This window comes from Mustela nigripes, chromosome 14 (assembly GCF_022355385.1).
Source record: "Mustela nigripes isolate SB6536 chromosome 14, MUSNIG.SB6536, whole genome shotgun sequence".
NCBI classification, from domain to species: Eukaryota; Metazoa; Chordata; class Mammalia; order Carnivora; family Mustelidae; genus Mustela; species Mustela nigripes.
In genome coordinates, this window is record NC_081570.1 from 57,689,981 (window position 1) to 57,710,505 (window position 20,525).

General features: G+C 34.9%; 2 protein-coding genes across 4 annotated transcripts in view; one reads left to right on the forward strand and one right to left on the reverse strand.

The window, feature by feature from the left end:
* Positions 1-18,517, reverse strand: part of LRRC40 (leucine rich repeat containing 40) — a 48,324-nt gene extending 29,807 nt beyond the window's left edge. The window contains exons 1-4 of the mRNA XM_059375089.1: positions 18,313-18,517; positions 4,449-4,630; positions 3,306-3,379; positions 508-637 (exon numbers count right to left, since the gene is read on the reverse strand). Coding sequence (XP_059231072.1) covers positions 508-637; positions 3,306-3,379; positions 4,449-4,630; positions 18,313-18,463 — 537 coding nt within the window. The 5' untranslated portion in view covers positions 18,464-18,517. The remainder of the gene's footprint in view (positions 1-507; positions 638-3,305; positions 3,380-4,448; positions 4,631-18,312) is intronic.
* Positions 18,518-18,612: 95 nt separating this feature from the next.
* The window catches only part of SRSF11 (serine and arginine rich splicing factor 11), a 43,056-nt gene continuing 41,143 nt past the window's right edge, over positions 18,613-20,525 (forward strand). Inside the window, exon 1 of one of the 3 annotated variants that reach the window (XM_059375095.1) lies at positions 18,613-18,700. The gene's annotated coding sequence lies outside the window, so the exon portion shown is untranslated. The remainder of the gene's footprint in view (positions 18,701-20,525) is intronic. The other 2 variants (XM_059375096.1, XM_059375090.1) reach the window with 2 other exon arrangements.

The window sequence follows — 20,525 nt, forward strand, 5'->3', positions numbered from 1 at the left end:
AAAATAATAATATCTGTTTTGCTTTATGGTTATCTCCATTCTGGATGTGACATAGATGGAATGAAAATTTGCAAGGTAAGGTGGACATTTTGAAAAATAGGGAAGAAAAGGCAGGCATTAAAGGGACTGTTTGGACATTCAAAGGACAGGAGGGTTATAGGGACAATAAAGAAGGAACGGGTATAGAAATGGGAATTTGTATGCTAAAGATACATTTTCCCTATTTTGCAAAGCCATAAAATCCTCTGAATATCAGCCATTCCTTATCACCCCCTTCCCACACTCTATTCTTTATTAAAACCTGACATGATTTTATAAGAAAAAATAGGAAAAACAAATTTAACAATTACTAATTTAGCAATCTTATTGAAATGCAGTTTCTGAGAATCTAGTCATATAACCAGTTGTCCATGTTTTTCATGATTTCAATCATACATCCAATTTCTCAGCCTGATGAAAAATCACATCAGCCCCAAATTATATAAAAATTGGAAAATCACAACTTACCAAATCTTCTAAATTGAAAAGTTGTTCAAATCCCTCTGGTATGCAAGTTAGTTCATTATGCTGGAGATATAGGCCTTTCAGGTTTCTTAGCTTTGTAATTTCTTCAGGTAGTATTTGCAGTTTGTTATGGCTATGGATTGATAAAATAAATGCTAAGTAATTTGGTAATAATAAATATTTGTAAAGGTATTTTTGCTAACCAATACATGGGCTCATTTATAAAAATGAAATATGGTTATAGTTCTAAAAACTTATCAAACTTCACATATAGCTCATTAAGATTATAGTCATCTAAAGTAATCAAATTGAGAGTTTCAAAGAAAATAAAAGAACAAAAGTTTTAACCAAATCATAAATTTTAATTTTTTATATTGTATCTGAATTTTATTTTATTTTACTTTAAAGATTTTATTTATTTGAGAGAGAGAGAGAGAGTGCTCACAAGAGCACAAGTTGGGGAAGGGGCAGAGGGAGAGGAGAAGCAGGCTCACCACTAAGCAGGGAGCCCGAAGCAGGACTCGATCCCAGGACCCCAGGACCCCGAGATCATCACCTAAGCCTAAGACACTTAACCAACTGAGCTACCCAAGCGCCCCTGTATCTGAATTTTAGGATTCTGACACAGATATGGGCACATATACATTACAGTGGAGTAACAGCTTCTATGGGGATTATGTTTTTAAGCTAGCACTCGAGATAAAAATAGCTATTTCTGTTAAAGGGCCTGGTATGTCCAGCTAAATATAATATGCAACTCCACTCTTTGTACTTAGTCTTAATTTTTCAGCTCAGTCTTTTTGTAGAGATACTCATTTTATTGTTTTAGAAGACCCAAGTCACTGAAGATGATACATTCCCTAATAATTAAGAGATGACCTGATTTAATTTGTTCCCAGATTTATCTCAACTATTCACTCAGGAATTCCATTCTATTTTCATGCCATCTACAATTACTTAACAAATAACAGGGCGGAATAAGAAATATAATGGGGTAAAAATAACCTTAAATTACATAAAAATAAAACTAGCTGAAACAAAAATACCAAAAGATGTCATCTAAAATAAATAAAAAACACTAGGGGAACCAGGGTGTCTCAGTGGGTTAAGCCTCTGCCTTCAGCTTAGGTCATGATCTCAGGGCCCTGGGATCAAGCCCCGCATCGGGCTCTCTGTTCAGTGGGGAGCCTGCTTCCCCCGCACCCTGCCTGCCTCTCTGTCTGCTTGTGATCTCTCTCTCTCTATCAAATAAATAAATAAAAAACACTAAAAAAAATGTTAAAAATTGGTTATTATTGTTGGTCACCTAATTAAAATCTTTGTAGATTTCACAGGAATGTAGTTGGGCAGAGATGTAATCCTAGCTACATATCTCCTCCATTTGTTTCCCAACTGAAATAGCTGGGAAGTAGTCCACCCTAAAGCTTAATAGTCTGAAGTGCTGGAAGCTAAAGCTAAAGCCATACCTAATCCATGCTTCCTCTCATATTCTCTCAACCCTACCCATTCTTGCCTTTGCAGGTCACACCCGTGCTTTGGACTTGTATGGGAAAAAGGTTCCGATGTAGCTCTAAACGATTAGCAGCTTTGATGTATAGATATTTTTGCTGATTTGTGGTAATTTTTTCAATAGATGAAAACTCTAACTAAAGGAAACGTTCTCCCTCAAAGCAACTGACTTAATCACAGAACACTGATGTAGATCTGTAACCTTACCAATTTTATAAACCAGTTTTTCAAAACATGTTTTGAACACTTAATAAACCTTTTTATCTCCTAAATGAAATCTTCCCAAATCCCTTTCCCCTAATCTGTATATATAAAATGTATCTAAGGTATTTATTATTTCTTGGAAGTCTAGGTGTATATTGAAGGGCAAACAAAGTTAGCCAGTCTTAGCTACCTGGCTTCCAAAATACCTATCAACAAGTACCAGAAGCATATCTGTAGAACTCCAGGAATCCTCAGAAAAGTTTAAAAGCTACTAATACTAAAACCATGACATTTTTCATCATTAATGAAAGAATTATTTCCAATTTTTTCATATTGCTTAACCAAGATTTTTTTTAAACATCAAAGTAACTTAAAACCTGAGATATCAATAAAAGGTTACTAAAATAACCAGTAAAAATTGTTACATAAACATAAAACAAAAAGAGGATGCCTGGGTGGTTCAGTTAGTTAAGCATCAGCCTTTGCCTCAGGTAATTATCCCAGGGTCCTGGTATTGAGCCCCAGGTCCTCAGGAGCACTGCTCAACAGGGAGTCTGCCTGTCCCTCTCTCTCTGGCCCCTGCACACTCGTGCTTTCTCTCTCACACTCTCCCTCTCAACTAAATAAGTAAAATCTTTTTAAAAATGAAATAAATAAATAAAACAAAAAGGACTTTAAAAATCAACTGGCTTTACATTTGTATAATCAGAAAAACATGCAGGCAATTCTAAAACAAAAATAATCTGAGAAAATTTAAATTTCTTACTGTGGGGTGCCTGGGTGGTTCAGTCAGTTAAGCATCTGCCTTTGGCTCAGGTCATGATCCCAGGTCGTGGGATCAAGTCCCACGTCAAGGTCCCGGCTCAGTGGGGATTTTGTTTCCCCCCTCTACCCCTCTCCCCTGCTCTCTATCTCACTCTTTCTCTCAAATAAATACATAAAATCTTAAAATTAAAAAAAAATCTTACACTGCTTTTACTACTTCCTGAGATAATACAAAAATATTTTCTAGTATTAAAAAAATATTAAAGGATATTAGATTTATACTCATATTAGCAATATTGAAATTAAATAAGCTTAATTTTTACCTGACATTAAGTTTCTGAAGATTTTCTAACTCTCTTATAGCAGAAGGAAGGGATGTCAGCTGGTTATCATGTATCTAAAATGTATTAAAAAAAATTTCAATTATCTTAGTCTTATAATTAACCACATATGAGTTTGCCATTGTACAAAGCTTTTCAACAATAATTCTATTATTCTAATTCAATAGCATAGTTGGAGTATTAATTTATTCTATGTACAGAAGAAGAAAAGGCATTTGATTGAAGTTGACTAAACTCCTGTTCAAAAATCATGAAGTGGTAAGTCATCAATTTTAGATATTACAATTAAAATCACTGAGCAGAATCTCAGTCTTACATGAGAGATGAGGGTTAGAAACAATTAGCACTTGATGGTATGATTCATGTCAACATATACAAAAAAAAATAAGAGGAGGGGGGACCTCTATTATGTTCTCATATTATTTTCAAGATACAAGGAACCTTAGAGAACATCTAAGCCAATCCATGCATTTTGTAAATTCGAAAATAAAAATCTTCTCTAGAAATTTGACCAGATCTAACACTTTCTGACATGAATTGGAAGATTTCTGATGTTACTAAGTAGAGTACATCCAAACTCCAGAGACTGTGCAATAAACTACTCATGCTTTACTGTATAACATGGCAATGGCACTAAAAATTTGCCCTTGAATAAACACACAAAAAGTTAAGTTCAATAATTTAAGTCAGTATTGAAGTTTAAAAAAAAAAAGTAAGTTCAAGTACTGCTTTAATGTCTAGAATGATGAAGAGAAAAATAATAGCAATAAAAAAAAAAGATGAGCAACAGCAACCACTTGTTAAATATGGATTGTTGGCATGTAATACTGCATTAAATTCTAATAACAATTTTTATAAAAATAAGTAGTGTCAGTCCTGGTTTATAGATGTGGAAACTGAAGTACAATGAAGTAACTTTCCCAAGATCACACAGCTATCAAGTGACATAGTCAGAATTGCAAACCTGATGTTCTATAAGTGCACTCTTAACCATTAGGCTCTGCCTATCAATAATTTATTCTTCCTTGCATTCTACCAATTAAACACATTTTCTGCTTATCAAAGCCTAAATTTACCTTCAGAGTCTCTTTAACTAATGACCCATATTCGTATCCATTAACTTACATCAAGAACAGTGAGTGCAGGCAGGAGTCGTAGGTCATCTGTAAGTGACTGAAGTTTATTGTTGGATATGATTAGTTTGGTCAAATCCGTCTGCTCCCACCATCGCTCAGTAGTACTGAATGAAAGATTCTGATTAGCTTCCTCAGGAATATCCACATTTATTCTCCAGACACACTGAGGTACTATTTCCATCACCACCACACCAAGAAGAAAGAAAAGAAATGACATACTAAGTGACATACTTCTATAACAGCCATTCAATTTATCTAATGAAAAGCATTTTCTGAGACAGTAAAACTTTTTAACAATTCAAAAAGCAATAATTTACATCCGAAGTTGATTTTATTAAAAAACAGAGTATGTATTTTATATATTAAATCTTAGATATTTTTTTGAAGATTTTATTTATTTGTCAGAGAGAGAGAAAGAGCACAAGAAGGGCAAGGGGCAGGCAGAAGGAGAAGGAAAAGCAGGATCCCTGCTGAGCAAGAAGCCCAATATGGGACTTGATCCCAGGACCCTGAGATCACAACCTGAGCCATTTTATTGTCATTCGGCTATATTTACTATACACATACTCTTCATAGCACATTGTAGTAGATATATAAGACAATAAGGAAGAGACTTTACCATTATGCTAACACAATAAAAGCATGAAAATCAACATTTATAAGAGGATGTCATGAGTTTTACAACAGGAGTATATAGTGTCTGAGAAAGCACTGGTAATAGTAATAGCTAATAAGTAAGAGGTAATTTTCCAACATACTCATTTAAACTTCATAATATTTCTGTGACATAGATGCTATTATTCTTCTCATTTTATAGACAAGAAAAATGGGCACAGAATTTACCCAGGGCTACATAGCTATTAGGTAGCAGAAATAGGATTCAAACACCTGCATAGCTATATTGCCTTGACTCTCAGTGGACATCTGGAAGGCATAACTAATTCTGGTAGCTGCTATTTTACCCAACATACAATTTTATTTCTTACTCCATCACACAACATCATGTGAATTCTACTGCAGCAAACACAATAACTTCTTAAACATAGCAAATAAGACCATATATGTTGAACAGGGAGAGTCCAAGTTCACCACTAAAAAATTTGAAACTCCAGAAGGTATTAACTTGCTATAGTGTTACACCAAAACTATTTTAAAGTCCCTCATTCCAGGGCACCTGGGGGGCTCAGTCGCCTCTGTCTTCAGCTCAGGTCATGATCCCTGAGTACTGGGACTGAGCCCCACATCAGGCTCCCTGCTCAGTGGGGAGCCTGCTTCTCCCTCTCCCTCTGCCTGCTCCTACCCAGACCCACTTGTGCTCTCTCTCTCACTCTCTCAAATAAATAAAATCTTACCAAAAAAAGGGGGGATCCTTCATTCCTGCATAAAAGTGGGACTATACAGTAGTAGATTAGAACTTTCATCAAGGCAACAATTGATTATATCCTGCAGTCACTGATGAAGATTTCAGAATGCGACTAAATGGAAAGATGTTGTCAAAGTTTCAAGTTCAGGACACTGAAGTATAATTCAGGATTAATAATCTGATATAATGGTTTTATAGAAGCAAAGCAGAGTTTCTGAAATCCAGGAGACTTACGCTCCTTCAAAAAAATGGAGTGTCTATATTCATATTATAATGAAAGAAAAGATCCCTCTCCTACCCCTTCTCTCTGGTTAGGTAGTCACTTGATACTTTTACAAATGAATCTAGCTACTATGAATATTATAGAATATAAGCCCATTCATTTTTCTGTTTGTGGATTATGGCTTATTTTTAAAGCAAAGAAAAATAAAAAGAATTCACTCTCCCCAACTTTTTTGAGAGCAAAAGCACCATAAAATGTGCCACTGTTACTACTATTACTATTACTACTGCTACCATTATTATTATTATTATTATTATTATTATTATTATTTTGGTATATAGGTATAGATGGTTGAGTAAGAATAAGAAATGACAAATCAACTCAGATTAGAATGTGAATTTATTGACACCAAAAGGGTCCATATAAATGGGGATGTTCATGTATTTGACTAAATATCAGTGTTACTCTTTAGAACAATTTTTTTTAAGTTACCAATGAGCCATCCAGGTTTAGTTACCAACAAACATTTATAGAACAAAAAAAGAGGCAATACAAAACACACACAAAAAGGCAGAAGAAACTATATGATATGTACTCCTAGAGTACATATATGATATGTACTCTACTCCTAAGAAAATATATAGAGCATTTGTGCATCTATTTTTCTCTGATACCTATATAGAGGTACATTAAGATGATTATAATTAATAAGCAATGTAATAACAAATTTTGGTGGGGATGAAGGCAAGGAGCTCAAGAAATTTACAGACAACATAATGAAAATATCTGTTACCTGTCAACTACACTAAATGAATGTTACAATGTTATCATTATTTCAGATTTTTCTGTTAGCAAAATTTGTCCTTGTGGGAACTATCAAGGTTGATACTCCAGTGTTCCTGAACATGTAATCAATTTGCTTTTCCAGAAATACTGACATACTGCTCTTTCTTTTCCCCATTACTGTTTGTGAGGTATCCCAATTTCTTCAAGAGCTTAGAGCATCAAGATTTATATCACCTTTCTTCTCCTACCCGAAAACAGAAAGAACCACTAAAAGTTACAAAAAGTCCTAATTATAGAGGAATTCTTTAGAGTTATCCTAAAATAGCTTACCAATGCATAAAACAGATACTATCAGGTAAAGATAAATGTCAATAGGCATATAAACGTGACAAAAATTACGATATAGTCAGGTAATTTATTTATCTATTTGGCTCCACATCCGGCATGAACACAATCCTGAGATCAAGACCTGAGATCAAGATTTGGACACTTAACCAACTGCGCCACCCAAGTGTCCTTCATTTACTTTATGTAATATTTAAAATATTATATAAAAAGTCAAATATATACATAAATTTAAAGAACAGTATAATGAAGTACACTCCATTATCCACCACCCACCTATAACAATTATCAACTCAAGTCCAGTCTTCATAAATAACCTCATTTTATAATGATATAAGCTACAATCACAAACTAGAAAAAGAAGAAATTAAACACAAAGTAAACAAAAGCAAAGAAATAAAGAGGGGAAATCCATGAAACAGAATAGATAAAAAGCAATTAAACCAATACCTGGTTCTTTGAAAATTGAAATATCACCTTAGATCCTATAGATGATTAAAGGAAGAGACTATTATAAACAATGTCACATCTATAAACTCAATAGCTTAAATAAAATGAACAAATTCCCTGAAATGGGGGAAAAATCCACAACAACAATATGAAATCTGAGTAGCCTTGCATCTATTAAAGAAATTGAATTTGCTATTTTAAATATTGCCATTTAAATATTTAAAACATACTTAAACAAAGAAAACTCCAGAACCAGATGACTTCACTGGTGAATTCTAACAGACATTTGGAGTAGAAATGATACTAATTCTACACAGACTCTTTCAGAAAATGGAGGAAAGAACAATCTCTATCTCATTTTATAAAGCCAGCATTACCATGATACCAAAACCAAAGACATTAAAAGAAAAAGGAAAAAGAAAGAAGAAAAAAGCTACAAGCCAAACTCCCTAATGATTACAGACCCAAAATTCCTTAACAAATTACCTACATATAAAAAATACATCACAACCAAGTGGTAATTACATCAAGAATGCAGGAGTGTTTTAACATCTAAAGATCAATGAGATCTATCATATTAACAGAAAAAAGAAACAATGATTCTCAAGAAATGCAAAAAAAAACCTGACAAACAAGATAAAAACTCTCAAAAAACTAAGTATTGAAGGGAATTCTTTTGGCCTAATAGCAGGTTTCTATGAAAAGCATACAACTAACATCATACATAATGGTAAAAACTAGGTGCTTTCTCTCAGTGTCTTCTTAAGACATGGATGCCCATTATCACAACTTCAGAATTCTACTCTGGGTCCTGACCAATGCAATAAGGAAAGAAAATAAATGGCATTCAGATTGGAAAGGAAAAAGTAAAACCATCTCTATTAGTAGAAAACATGATCATCTATGTAGAAAATCCTAAGGAACCTATAAGAAAATTCTTGGAATGGGTTTCGAGAATTCAAGGTTAATATACAAAATCAACTGTGCTTCTAGGTATTAGCAATCAATAAATGAAAAACTCTTTTAGATGCTTAAAGATTCTTAAGATACAGCATCTAAAACCATGAAATACACGGGGCTAAGCTTGACAAATCAATGTAAAATCTGTGGTATGAAAATAAAAAATACTGCTGTGAAAATTTAGAGAAGGTCTAGATGAGCAGACAAATATACCAAATTATAAACTAATTTCAGTTGTCACTTCTCCCTAAGGTGACTTACAGATTCAGCACAGTCATAATCAAACTCTCAGATGGTGCTGCTACAGAAATTAACAAGCTGATTCTAAAAATGTATTATCAAAATGCAAAAGAACTAAAATAAATTAATTTTTGAAACAGTAGAGAAAAGTTGCAGAACTTAACGATAATTGATTTAAAGTCTTAACTATAAAACTTGTCAAGACAGTGTATTAATATTAAGGATATATAAATCAATAGAAAAAATGAGTTCAGGAAAATTCCATGCAATAATATATTGTCAACCAATTTTCAACAGAAATGCCAACTTAGTAAGAAAAAGTCTTCTTCAACAAATGGCACTGGAACTGTAAATTCATATAGATAAAAAAAGAACTTCAACCTTTACCTTATGACACACTCTAACCTTAACTTAAAATAGATAGTCTTAAACATGAAAGACAAAACTATAAAAATTCTAAGAGAAAGCAGAGGAGAAAATCTTCACAGCTCCTGGATGGATAAAATTTCTTAGTACAGAAAAAGTACAAATCCCAAAAGAAAAGATAGTAAGTTGGACTTCCTCAAAACTGAAAACTTCTGTTTTTCTAAAGAAATCATTAATCCTCGGGACACCTGGGTGGCTCAGTTGGTTAAGCAGCTGCCTTCGGCTCAGGTCATGATCCCAGCGTCCTGGGATCAAGTCCCACATCGGGCTCCTTGCCCCGCAGGGAGCCTGCTTCTCCCTCTGACTCTGCCTTCCACTGTGTCTGCCTGTGCTCGCTCTCGCTCGCTCTCTCTCTGACAAATAAATAAATCTTTAAGAAAAAAAAAAAAAAGAAATCATTAATCCTCAGACCACAAAAATATATTAGATATCGATAGAGATAGATATCTGAATACTTCTATCCCAAAAATAAAAGGTCTTACAACTTAAATACAAATAGCCCAACTTAAAAAGAGACAAAAAATCTGAGCACTTGGTAGAAGATATACAAATAGCCAATGAATAGTTGAAAAAGATGCTCAACATCATGAGTCATTAAGGAAATGTAAATAAAACTATAAGGAGGTAGGCACTACAACACAAGTACAAGAATGGCTAATATCAAAAAGACTGACAATACAAACTGTTGGTAATAATCTAGAGCAACTGAATCTCTTATTTACTAGGAGCAAAAAGTTTGGTAAATTCTTATAAACTTAAATATACACTTACTACTATATGTCAAGCAATTCTATTCTCAGGTTTGTAACTTACCAGGAATGATAACATACGTCTACACAAAGACTGTACTTGAAAACTCATGGTAGTTTTACTCATAACAGCCAAAAACTAGAAGCAAATCAAATGCTGATCAATAGGTGAATGGATAAAAAATTGAGGTGTATATATATGTATGTAGATATACATATATATGTACACATACACACATACATACAATGGACTATCACTCAACAATAAAAAAATATACTGATACAAACAACATGAAGGAACCTGAGAAAACATACTAAGCAAGAGAAGCCTAAAACAAAACAAAAATTGCAAATGTATAATTCTGTTTAAATGAAATTCTAGAAGCAGCTAATCTGTATTGACAAAAGCAGATCACTGATTGTGTAGAATTAGCAGTGAGGGTTGACTGACAAAAAAAGGGGCTTAAGGGAACTTTTTGAGTGTTGGAAATATTCTATACTTTTTATTGTGGTAGTGATTACACAATTTTATGTATGTGTAAATGTGTGTGTGTGTGTACGCATATATATACATCAAAACTCACTAAATGGTACACTTAAAATGGATGCACACATTGTTTGTAAATCATATCCCAATAAGGTTAACTCAAAATAAGATAAACGTGATGTAATGTATCAAGGCAATCTTATGTGTGCATATATTCATTCACATAGGTGTATGTATATATACATATATATCAAGGTATATATATGCATAAATACACACACATATATACACCTACATACACAGATAAATATATTTCTCACAAGATGTTAATTGTCACAAACAGTACTACTCGATACAACTTTCTGCAATGATGGAAATATCCTATACGCTGCACTATTCAATATGGTAGCCACTAGCTGCATACAGCTATTGAACACTTAAAATGTGGCTAAGGTGACCGAAGAACATAATTTTCAATTTTATTTAATTTTGGTTAATTAACATTTAAGTAGCCATACATGACTAGAGGCTTCCACAATGAACAGAATGGCCATTAACAAAGACTGGGAAAAGATCTCTTTGCATATTTTGGGGGGCATATTACTCACTGATAATAGTTAATTATAGAAATAGGGACTACCAATGGATTGATGCCAGAGAACTAGTGGCTAATATGGGGAAGGCACTTAGAGGCAGGTACGGTTAGAAACAGAGAAGAAATTTTTTTTAAAAGTTTAAAGTGGTTTTTACATGGAAGAATAAAAGAAGGTGTAGCCAGTAAACTACAGAAGCAACAAATCATGAAATTGAGAAATCTTTTTGGACAGTTTTGAACAATTTCATGTATATAATGATCACCCATAGTGTATGCTATTTCCTTAAGGTGGAAAACCATAATTATTCCTGTTAAGGTCTATATACTCATATACGTAGATTCCATCTTCTAAAAGCTTGTAAATATGTTAAACTATGATACACATGATAACATCCTGGATGTATCACTGACCAAAGAGAGAACTAAGCTTTGGTTTAAACTGTACAACTAATCAAACTGGCCAGTAATCCAACATCTCTGGTTACCAATTTCCTTGTTGATTAAATGAGAGAGCCCCGCAGTAACTTAAATGCTAGGATACAGCAATAGTAATACAAAAAGTCTTTTGCTAGGTGAAGAATAATATTTTAATATCAGCTTATCCAACAAATGCCATTCACTAAACCCTTTACCCAATTACGAGGATTTTACAAGAATCAACCAGTTAGGACTAGCACTTTGCAAGAGATCAGGGAAAGCTCACTGATAAACATTCCAAATTTCTCACAGTAGTTTATTCGTGGCAACCAATGGCCCCTTTACATTAAAGAAAGAATCCCCTACTGACTATTCACAATACTGCAGTGCCATTTTCAGACTATCTTTAAAGTTCAATAAGAAACAAATACAGTCATACACATATCCACACATAACACCAGAGTAAAATCGAATAGTTATATAGAAAGCATTAACTCAGTTTCAGCTTGAGTATCTTTATGTTTTAGAACACCTGAGTCATTGTTATATTAGAATGTATGAAGAGAACTGTTCTCTCTTGAAGTCCAGCAGGATACTGTTGTTAAAAAAAAAAAAAAAAAAAAACCAATAATACGAAACAATGCTTAACATATAAAAAAGGAAACATTTTTTTACTAATCACTTTAAGAGAAAAACAAGTTTAAATTTGTATTTTAATTTGAGGGTATATTCAGTTTTACAGTGAAGATAAAACTCATTGAAACTATAATTCCATTCTTTTCAATCTGTATTTTTTCTGTGACAGTATCCATGACAGATGGCATTCACTCAACTAATGCTCCCATCCTTTCCTAAGAAAACATACTAAAATGCAACTAGGTAAACATATTAATATAAACATAAGTTTAATTTATGCACTAATTTATTAAACAAATTTTGGCACTGATAGTAACTTGAGATATACCTCTCAAGAGACTGAAACAATGAAGTTCAGAACTATTTTAACAGACAAAGAAATAGGAATGGTACTTTCAATTAACCACCTAGTTCCTTGTTTCATAATCCAAACAAGCAGATTTCCCTGGATTTCAGTATACTAAAAACCAAATGTTTACCTCAAGATTCTGTCATTGTATACAGATTAAAACACTTCCCTCTTGTTTTCATTTCTAAGAATGTTCCAGAATAGCTTATTTGGATGATCCACTCAATAGTTTTCTGAAATTATTATTTTTTTAAGATTTTATTTATTCATTTGACAGACAGAGATCACAAGAAACAGAGAAGCAAGCAGAGAGAGAGGAGGAAGCAGGCTCCCCACTGAGCAGAGAGCCCAATGCAGGGCTTGATCCCAGGACCCCGGGGTCGTGACCTGAGCCGAAGGCAGAGGCTTTAACCCACTGAGCCACCCATGCATCCCTTTATCTGAAATTATTATTAAAATCTGATACTTCGGTTAATTATTATTAGCTGCTCATACAATTAAATTCAATTAAGACAACTAGTAGTCAAAATAGCGTTAAGCTAAATAGTAAAGCAGAACACAGTTAATACAGATTTAAAGACGGTTATTTAAAACTTGGGAAATATACGGTCATGTTCCACTTTTTACTGTGTCATAACAAACTTCACACACTTTTTTGAAAAAGGCAAACTCTCAGTACCTTAAAACAGATGGCATGACATCTTGAGGCCTAGAAGCCCTAGACCTATTTACTTAATTCCACAAACAGAAACAAACCAAACTGCTCTCTGCAAAATAAGGGATAAGCTTATACCCATATTTCCCTTTCAAATAATATGGTTTCCAAACAAATTTAATTGGTTTAGAAAAGTATCCTCTTACCAATATTCTTGTCAGTTCAATCATGTGGTTTCCTTTAAAATTTACAGCATTCTTTTGTTACAAACTCTGGCACCTTTTACTTTCATTGAATTTTTGATGTATCACCCAAAAACATTTTCTACACCACTATCCTACCAATGTCATGTAACCACAAGGCAACAATCAATACCACCTTATCAACTCCATCTTTCTTTTACCTGGTCCATCAAAAAAGCTACAGTATCTATACTAAACCAAGCAATGACATATTTCTGTATACTTGCTCAGAAAAGGAGCTTTCATTCAAAAATTTCCAGAATGTTTCTAATATTCTTCTTTGAAGTTGGTTATTAACAGCTATTTTGTTTCAGCACACCTTTATCAGGAAGTTACAGAACTGACACTTAAGAATGATAACTTAAAAAAACTACCAACAATATTTGAACATTTTAGTAAATTATAGTAATCATAAGACCAAATATTAAAGTCATTAAGAATAATCAGATTATTCAAGTGACACCAAAAAATGTTCCAACAGGAGTCCAGCAGAAATCAATACAATTCTAAGTTTGTTTAAAAAAAAAAAAAGGCAAATTATATTCACACAAAAAACTTTAGAAGAAGAACTTCAAAATATCAATAGAGACTAACCCTGAATGACTATTTTCCCTTTTTATGCTTTCTATAGATTATACTTTTCCTATAATAGACACAATGCTTTTATAAAGAAGAAAACGATAAATGGGTATTTTCATAAAAGAACTATGGCCTATCAAAAGAAACGGTACTAAAAGCTGTCAAAAGTATTCATTTCCGTTACAGGTAAAAATTACTGTGTACAGTTAACACCCTATTAGGGTAATAAAATGTCTCACTACTCTTAGAGCTTCCACTAAGAAGAATCAATTCAAGAAGGCCACCATCTAAGAGAAAGAATAAACAGAATTTTAACTGCTTTGGGTTACATACATCAAAATTAAAACCCAGGTTCTATTTTTCCAATATAGAAATAACGGACATGAGCAATTTTAAATTGCTGCATAAATATGGCAGGAAGAAAGACCTGGAGTACAACACAAAAATTTGTTTAACGTGCAATTCTTGATAAATAGATCTGAATAAAACATATTAAAATGCCTATGTGACTATAAATTGTTTGAAGTGTTAATTTACTTCTTCACAATATCTGGAAGAAACATAGATAGAAGGTATATAACAAATGCAATTTAAATAAGTATCTGTAACTCCCCACAGTATTCAAACACTTTCACATTTATTATCTCATATCTTTCATATAAAATATCTCATGATCTCTCATACATATTGTAAGCAATCACAAAGAAGCCATGTTTGATCACTGCTTTTGTACATAATTCATAATTATATGGTAATAACATTTGGAGATAATAAAAACAAGACTTTTTAATTTTTATTTATTTATTTGGAGCTACAGAGAGAGAGAGAGAGTGTGTGTGTGAGTACAAGCAGGGGGTCAGGGGGAAGGGCAGAGGGAGAAAGAGAATCTTTAGCAAGCTCCACGCCCATTGTGGAGCCCAATGTGGGGTTTATCTCAGGACCCTGAGATCATGACCTGAGCAGATATTAGGAGTCAGATGCTTAACCAACTGAACCACCCAGGCACCCTAGGAAGACTTTTTTAAAAATGAGTATATTTTTAGAAGTATAACAATAGGTATACCAGTAAAAGGGACAAGTTAGTAAAAGTTTATCAGAAAATAGTGATCAATTTTCTACAATTACTTTATGTCAAAAAACATAAACACTTACATAGCTTTCATCTATACGTCATATAACACAGACTTTAAAAAATCCTAAATAACAGGCCACTGGCCTTCTATGCATCACTTAGTCATTGAACCCTAAATTACTGAACAGAGATATGCAGCATAAAAAGATGAAGGACAACCATGCTAAAAAGTAAGAAAACAAACAACCCAATTTAAAAATGGACAAAAGATTTGAACGGGCACCACACCAAATAAAATAAACAGATGGCAAACAAGCTTATGAAAAGATGTTCCACATCATATGTCATTAGGGAATAGGAAACTAAAACAACATTAAGATAAGACTACATACTTATTGGAATAGCTAAACTCTAAAAACTTGATAACACCAAATATCGGCAAGGATGTGGAACAACAGGAACTTTCATTCATTGTTATTGAGAGTGCAAAATGGTACACTCACTCTGGAAGACAGTCTGGCAACTTCCTATAAAGCTAAGTGTAGCCTTACCATGTGATCCAGCAATGGCACTCCTAATTAGTTGAAAATTGAAAATTACACCCACACAAAAACCTGAGCACCAAGAGCAGCTTTATTCATAAGTGCCAATAACTAGAAAAAACAAACATGTCCTTCAAAAAGTAAATGGATAAAATGGTACATCCAAACCATAGAATATTCTGATAAAAAAGAAATGAGTTATCAAGCCACAAAAAGACACGGAGGAAGCTTAAATGAATACTTAGTGAAAAAAGCAGTCAAAAAGGTTACATATTATGCGATTCCAATTATATGGTATTTGGGGAAAGACGAAACTATAGGAGCAAAAAGATTGGTGGCTATCAGTCTTGCCACAATGAATAGGTAGAGTTCAGAGGATTTTTAGGGCAGAAAAATTGTTCTATAGAACACCATAATGGTGGATACAGGACATTATGCATTTCTCAAAACTCACAGAATTGTACAATACAAAGAGTGAACAGTAATGTGAACTATGGTTTTTTAATTAATACTAATGTATCAGTATTAGCTCATCAACTGTAACAAGTACACTACATTAATGTAAGGTGTTAATAAAGGAGAAACCATAAGCTGGAGTAAGGGTGTATATGGGAACCCTGTACTATCTGTTCAATTTTCTGGAAACCTAAAACTATTCTAAAAAGACTGTTGTTCTACAATCTAAACATCATTTTAAATGGTTAGTTGTTCGGGGAAAAGAATTTTTCATTACTGTTATTGTTGTTAAAGTATAGGATTCTGAGAAAAGATAGGAGGGCCTTGTAAATACTGAAGGACAAGATTTCAAAAAGTTTTTGTATGTTGCACTAAGAATTTTATACTGAATCTTGTGATATATGGGGAGTCATTAAATGTGAGTGACATAATAAGATCCGGGTTTTAGAAAGATAACTCTTGGTAATGACACTGATTTAGAGTGTGAGACTTAAAGAAATCCAGGAAAGTATTTAGGAAGCTATTACAATGTTTACAGTGATAGCAATAAAAATGGTAACAATTTTTACTGTGCACTTTTTATGTACTAAGTACTTTGTGTACTTGGTAATTAAACCTTAATAGGCCCTATTATCACTACCACATTATAAATGAGAAAATAAGGTACAGTGAGATTAAGCATCTCAAAGTTACATAAGCAAAGATGTGCAGATAAAGAGCATGGCTCCATAAGGGGCTATACATGGTTCAGAATTACAGTGGTTTGGATGTCAAAGGTTGAATGACAGGGGCTGTTGAAGGCTATAGCTAGATAAACATCTTCTACATTATGGTAACAAGGACTTCTTTTTGATTTATAAGTTACAAATACCATGTGCTTCTCCCATTTATAGTTTTCTCCTCTATGAAATACTATACATCCACTCATTCAACATAATTTTTTGAGTACCTAATATGTTTTGGTATTGTGGTAGGCTCTGCTTATACAATGGTAACCTAAATAGCCCTGGTCATGTCAACATGGAGTGAAGAGTCAAAATTCATTTGCTCCCTTAAACTTTTAATAGACAAAATCATCTGGGTCCAATAAAAAGTACATTCTAGTACAGCACTTAGTATTTGGAAAGATTCATTCACTCACTTATTCCTTCCACAAACATTGAATAAGAATCTATTACGAACCAAGAACTGTTTTGGTTGTTAGTGATACAACAATGAGTAACAGAAAGCTCCTTGATTTCATGAAACCAATATTCTAGTGGGAGAGTACGTAAAACAATAAACAAATATATAATATAAATTCTGATAGTGAAATGGTATTTAAAAATTAAACAGGTAAAAACAAAAACCAACCAACCATAGTGTCAGCAATGATATTTATTGATTAGGGCAAGTTAGGAAGTGTGACCTTTGAGCAGAGTCCTATAGGAAGCAAAAAGCCCTAGTCAGGTAGCAAGGAAAATGTTCCAGGCTCTGCGAAAAACAAATGTGCATGTAAAGCTGTAGCTTTAAGATATTTATGTTTCCTTTGATTAAAAGCTTTTCCAAGTAGAGCAGAGATTTAATGTCATATACCCTTTGATTTGTTCTGAAAGTATTTGCTTGGTCCACTCTATACATGACACAATAAAAAAGCAATCATTAAAAAGGAAATGGAAGGTTTCAATCCCAAATAGCCTAAAACCTGAATTTATTTTTTTTTAAGATTTTATTTATTTGACACACAGAGATCACAAGTAGGCAAAGAGGAGGGCAGAGAGAGAGTGGGGGAGGGAAGCAGGCTCCCCGATGCGGGGCTCAATCCCAGGACCCTGAGATCACACCTGAACCAAAGGCAGAGGCTTTAACCCACTGAGCCACCCAGCCGCCCCTCAAACCTGAATTTAAGTAGAGAAAAACATTACAGGAAGAATGCTATATTCTCTCTTCCCACTTCCTCCCTTACACAAGAGACAATCACAAGTGCATTTGGCTACTATTCATTCATGGTACACAGGTGCTTGCTGATCTTTACTAGGTTTCTGAGGATGGTCCCAAATTGATTTTGTATGGCATCTATCTAGATCCTCAATCTAGGAAATATGCTCATTATTCCTGAGAAAAAGTAGGAACTGAACGGGCCTGACCTGACCAGTGGGAATATGGTAGGTGCCTCAATTAGAGCCCGAGGGTCCTGGCTAGGAGACTGTGGCAAAGATGTCAGAAGCAGGCCAAGGAAAGGGAGCTGGCCAGGGGCAAGTGCTTTCTAATAGCGCAATCTGGTCGTACCTCTGGATCTTACCTTCACTGAGATTCCGACCCGACAGGTTTAACTGGCCGCTCTTCCTCGCTGCCTTTAACAGCCCCTGAGGTACTGCAGCATCGACCTCTCTCCTCTCAGCTCTAAAACCCGCTCGGGTATTCTTCTCCGCCACTCCCTTCAGGAGCGACATGTTCAAACCTTGGAGTCCAGAAGCAGAGCGCCGCACGTGACGTTTAAAGGTGGCGCCGGCGTGCTACCCCGCCCCTGCCGTGAGCGCGCGCCGTGCGCTGTGCTCGTGGCCTTGAGCGGGGCCTTCGCTCTTGGCGGCGCGGTCCCGATGTCGTCACCGCCAGTGCCTGGGGTGGAGGGTAGAGGAGCCCTTCCCGTTGCCAGTGCCTGCCTTGTGTCTTGCAATTACTTCGCTCAAGTAAGTGCGTTTAACGGGCTGAAGAGGGGTTCTGAGGGTTTATTGCTTGTACTGTTATTGCAACTCCAACCTTCTCTTCTGCGCTCCCGCCTTGACGAGGGTGTCAGGGCAGGGTAACCTTCTCTCCTCGCTTGGCCTGAACGTGGGCCTTGACTAAAACTTGAGACCTGGGCGCGGTCTGAAGCCTCTGCGGACCCTAGTGTGTGTTTGTCGCTTCTGGAGGTGGTGCGGGGACCTTCGTCCGGTGTAACAAATAAAACAGATTTCGGTTCTTCGCGCGTACACCCGGACTCCCTAGAATTAGTTCGACTTGCCTGCTGTTGTATTTAGTTTGTAGCCCAGCATAGGAGGGAGTGTGAGATGGAAGGGCTGGCATCGGAGGAGAAAAAAGAAAGCTTAATGATGAATGTTCTCTCCGCTATAGTGACAGTTTACAGAGACAGGTGGAGATGCAAACTTTAGTGCAGCGAAAACAGCTTGGACTGTGAAGCCCAAATGTGAGTTCGAATTCCAGCTGCTTCTGTATCTGACCAGCCACGTGACTAACTTTAGGAGTTGATTCGGCCGTTTTTAAAGCTTACTTCTTTTTCGTGAATTTAGGGGTAATTCCTATCTCATTTGTTTGTTTTGTTTTGTTTTAATAAGTGAAGATAGAGCTTTAAATATTGAGTGCTTCGTGAGGAAAGGGGCTCCAGGATAGAAAATGAAAATTTTGTTCAGTATTGTCGGTATTCCTGGATAGTTAGTTTCTGTCTGAAATGTACACCTGTATTGATTCATTCAACAAATAATTAGGAACTCATCATCTTCTGTACTGTGTTGAAGTGATTATGTTTCAGAAGCATATACCGGGAAATATGCTCCTAATCTTCCATTAACTTGGGGATCAGTAGGATAGGATGATGGCCCACTGACAAACTCAGCAGAGTTTTGCCTGAGTCCAGGTTCTTGCTACCTGTAAAATTCGGTTTTTAACCCCCTCTCGTTTTTACTTCTTGGTTCTTTAGAGTTCTTTACACTAAAAATGAATAGCAGAAAAGTACCAGTAGTTATACTACCAAGCAAGAAGAGTGGGTTTTAACACAAGGACCCTAGTTTTTGCAAGGCCACTAATAGGCCTCCTTCCCACCCCAAGTTTATCTTGACAGTAATGATTATTGTCACCTTCCTGAGCTGTAAGTGACAGCTGTAAGCGACAAGCTCAGTGCTGATAATACCTCCTTAGCTATCTCTTATTCAGCACAATAACCAATTTTGCAGGTGAAAAAATTGAGGCTGAAAGGGATTAAGGAACTTGCTGAATGAAAGTCACAATTTTCTGTAAGTGATTTAGGCAAGAATATGAACCTAGGTCTCCAAAGTGTTGTTAATCATGATTTACCTATTGGCTCTTACTTCATCATTTTCAGTGCCTTATTCCTAGAACCACTTTAAGGGACACTTCAGCTATGCTTTAAAAGAGGGGCTTTTTTGGGTTTTTTTAGAGAAAAAACTTTTCCTCTTTTGTAGGACACAACAGCCTACCTTTGGAGGAGGAACTGCTCAAGTATAAAAGTTTACAGTAGCCACCTCTCCCCCATCATTGATTCTTTTTTTAGTTCAATATTTTTGAAAATAACGTGCAAGGTATAATATTTTCATTTATTGTGCTTCTACTTGAAGTTAAATATTTTGTATTGGCATGTAATTTTAGTAAACATTGCTGTATTTTGTATAAGAGATGCATAATTCTGTTTAATGGCAAAAGAATTCTGAAGATCCAAGTGACTGTATACTTGTGGTAAACTTCGATAGATACACACTGACATATATAAAAAATTTTACT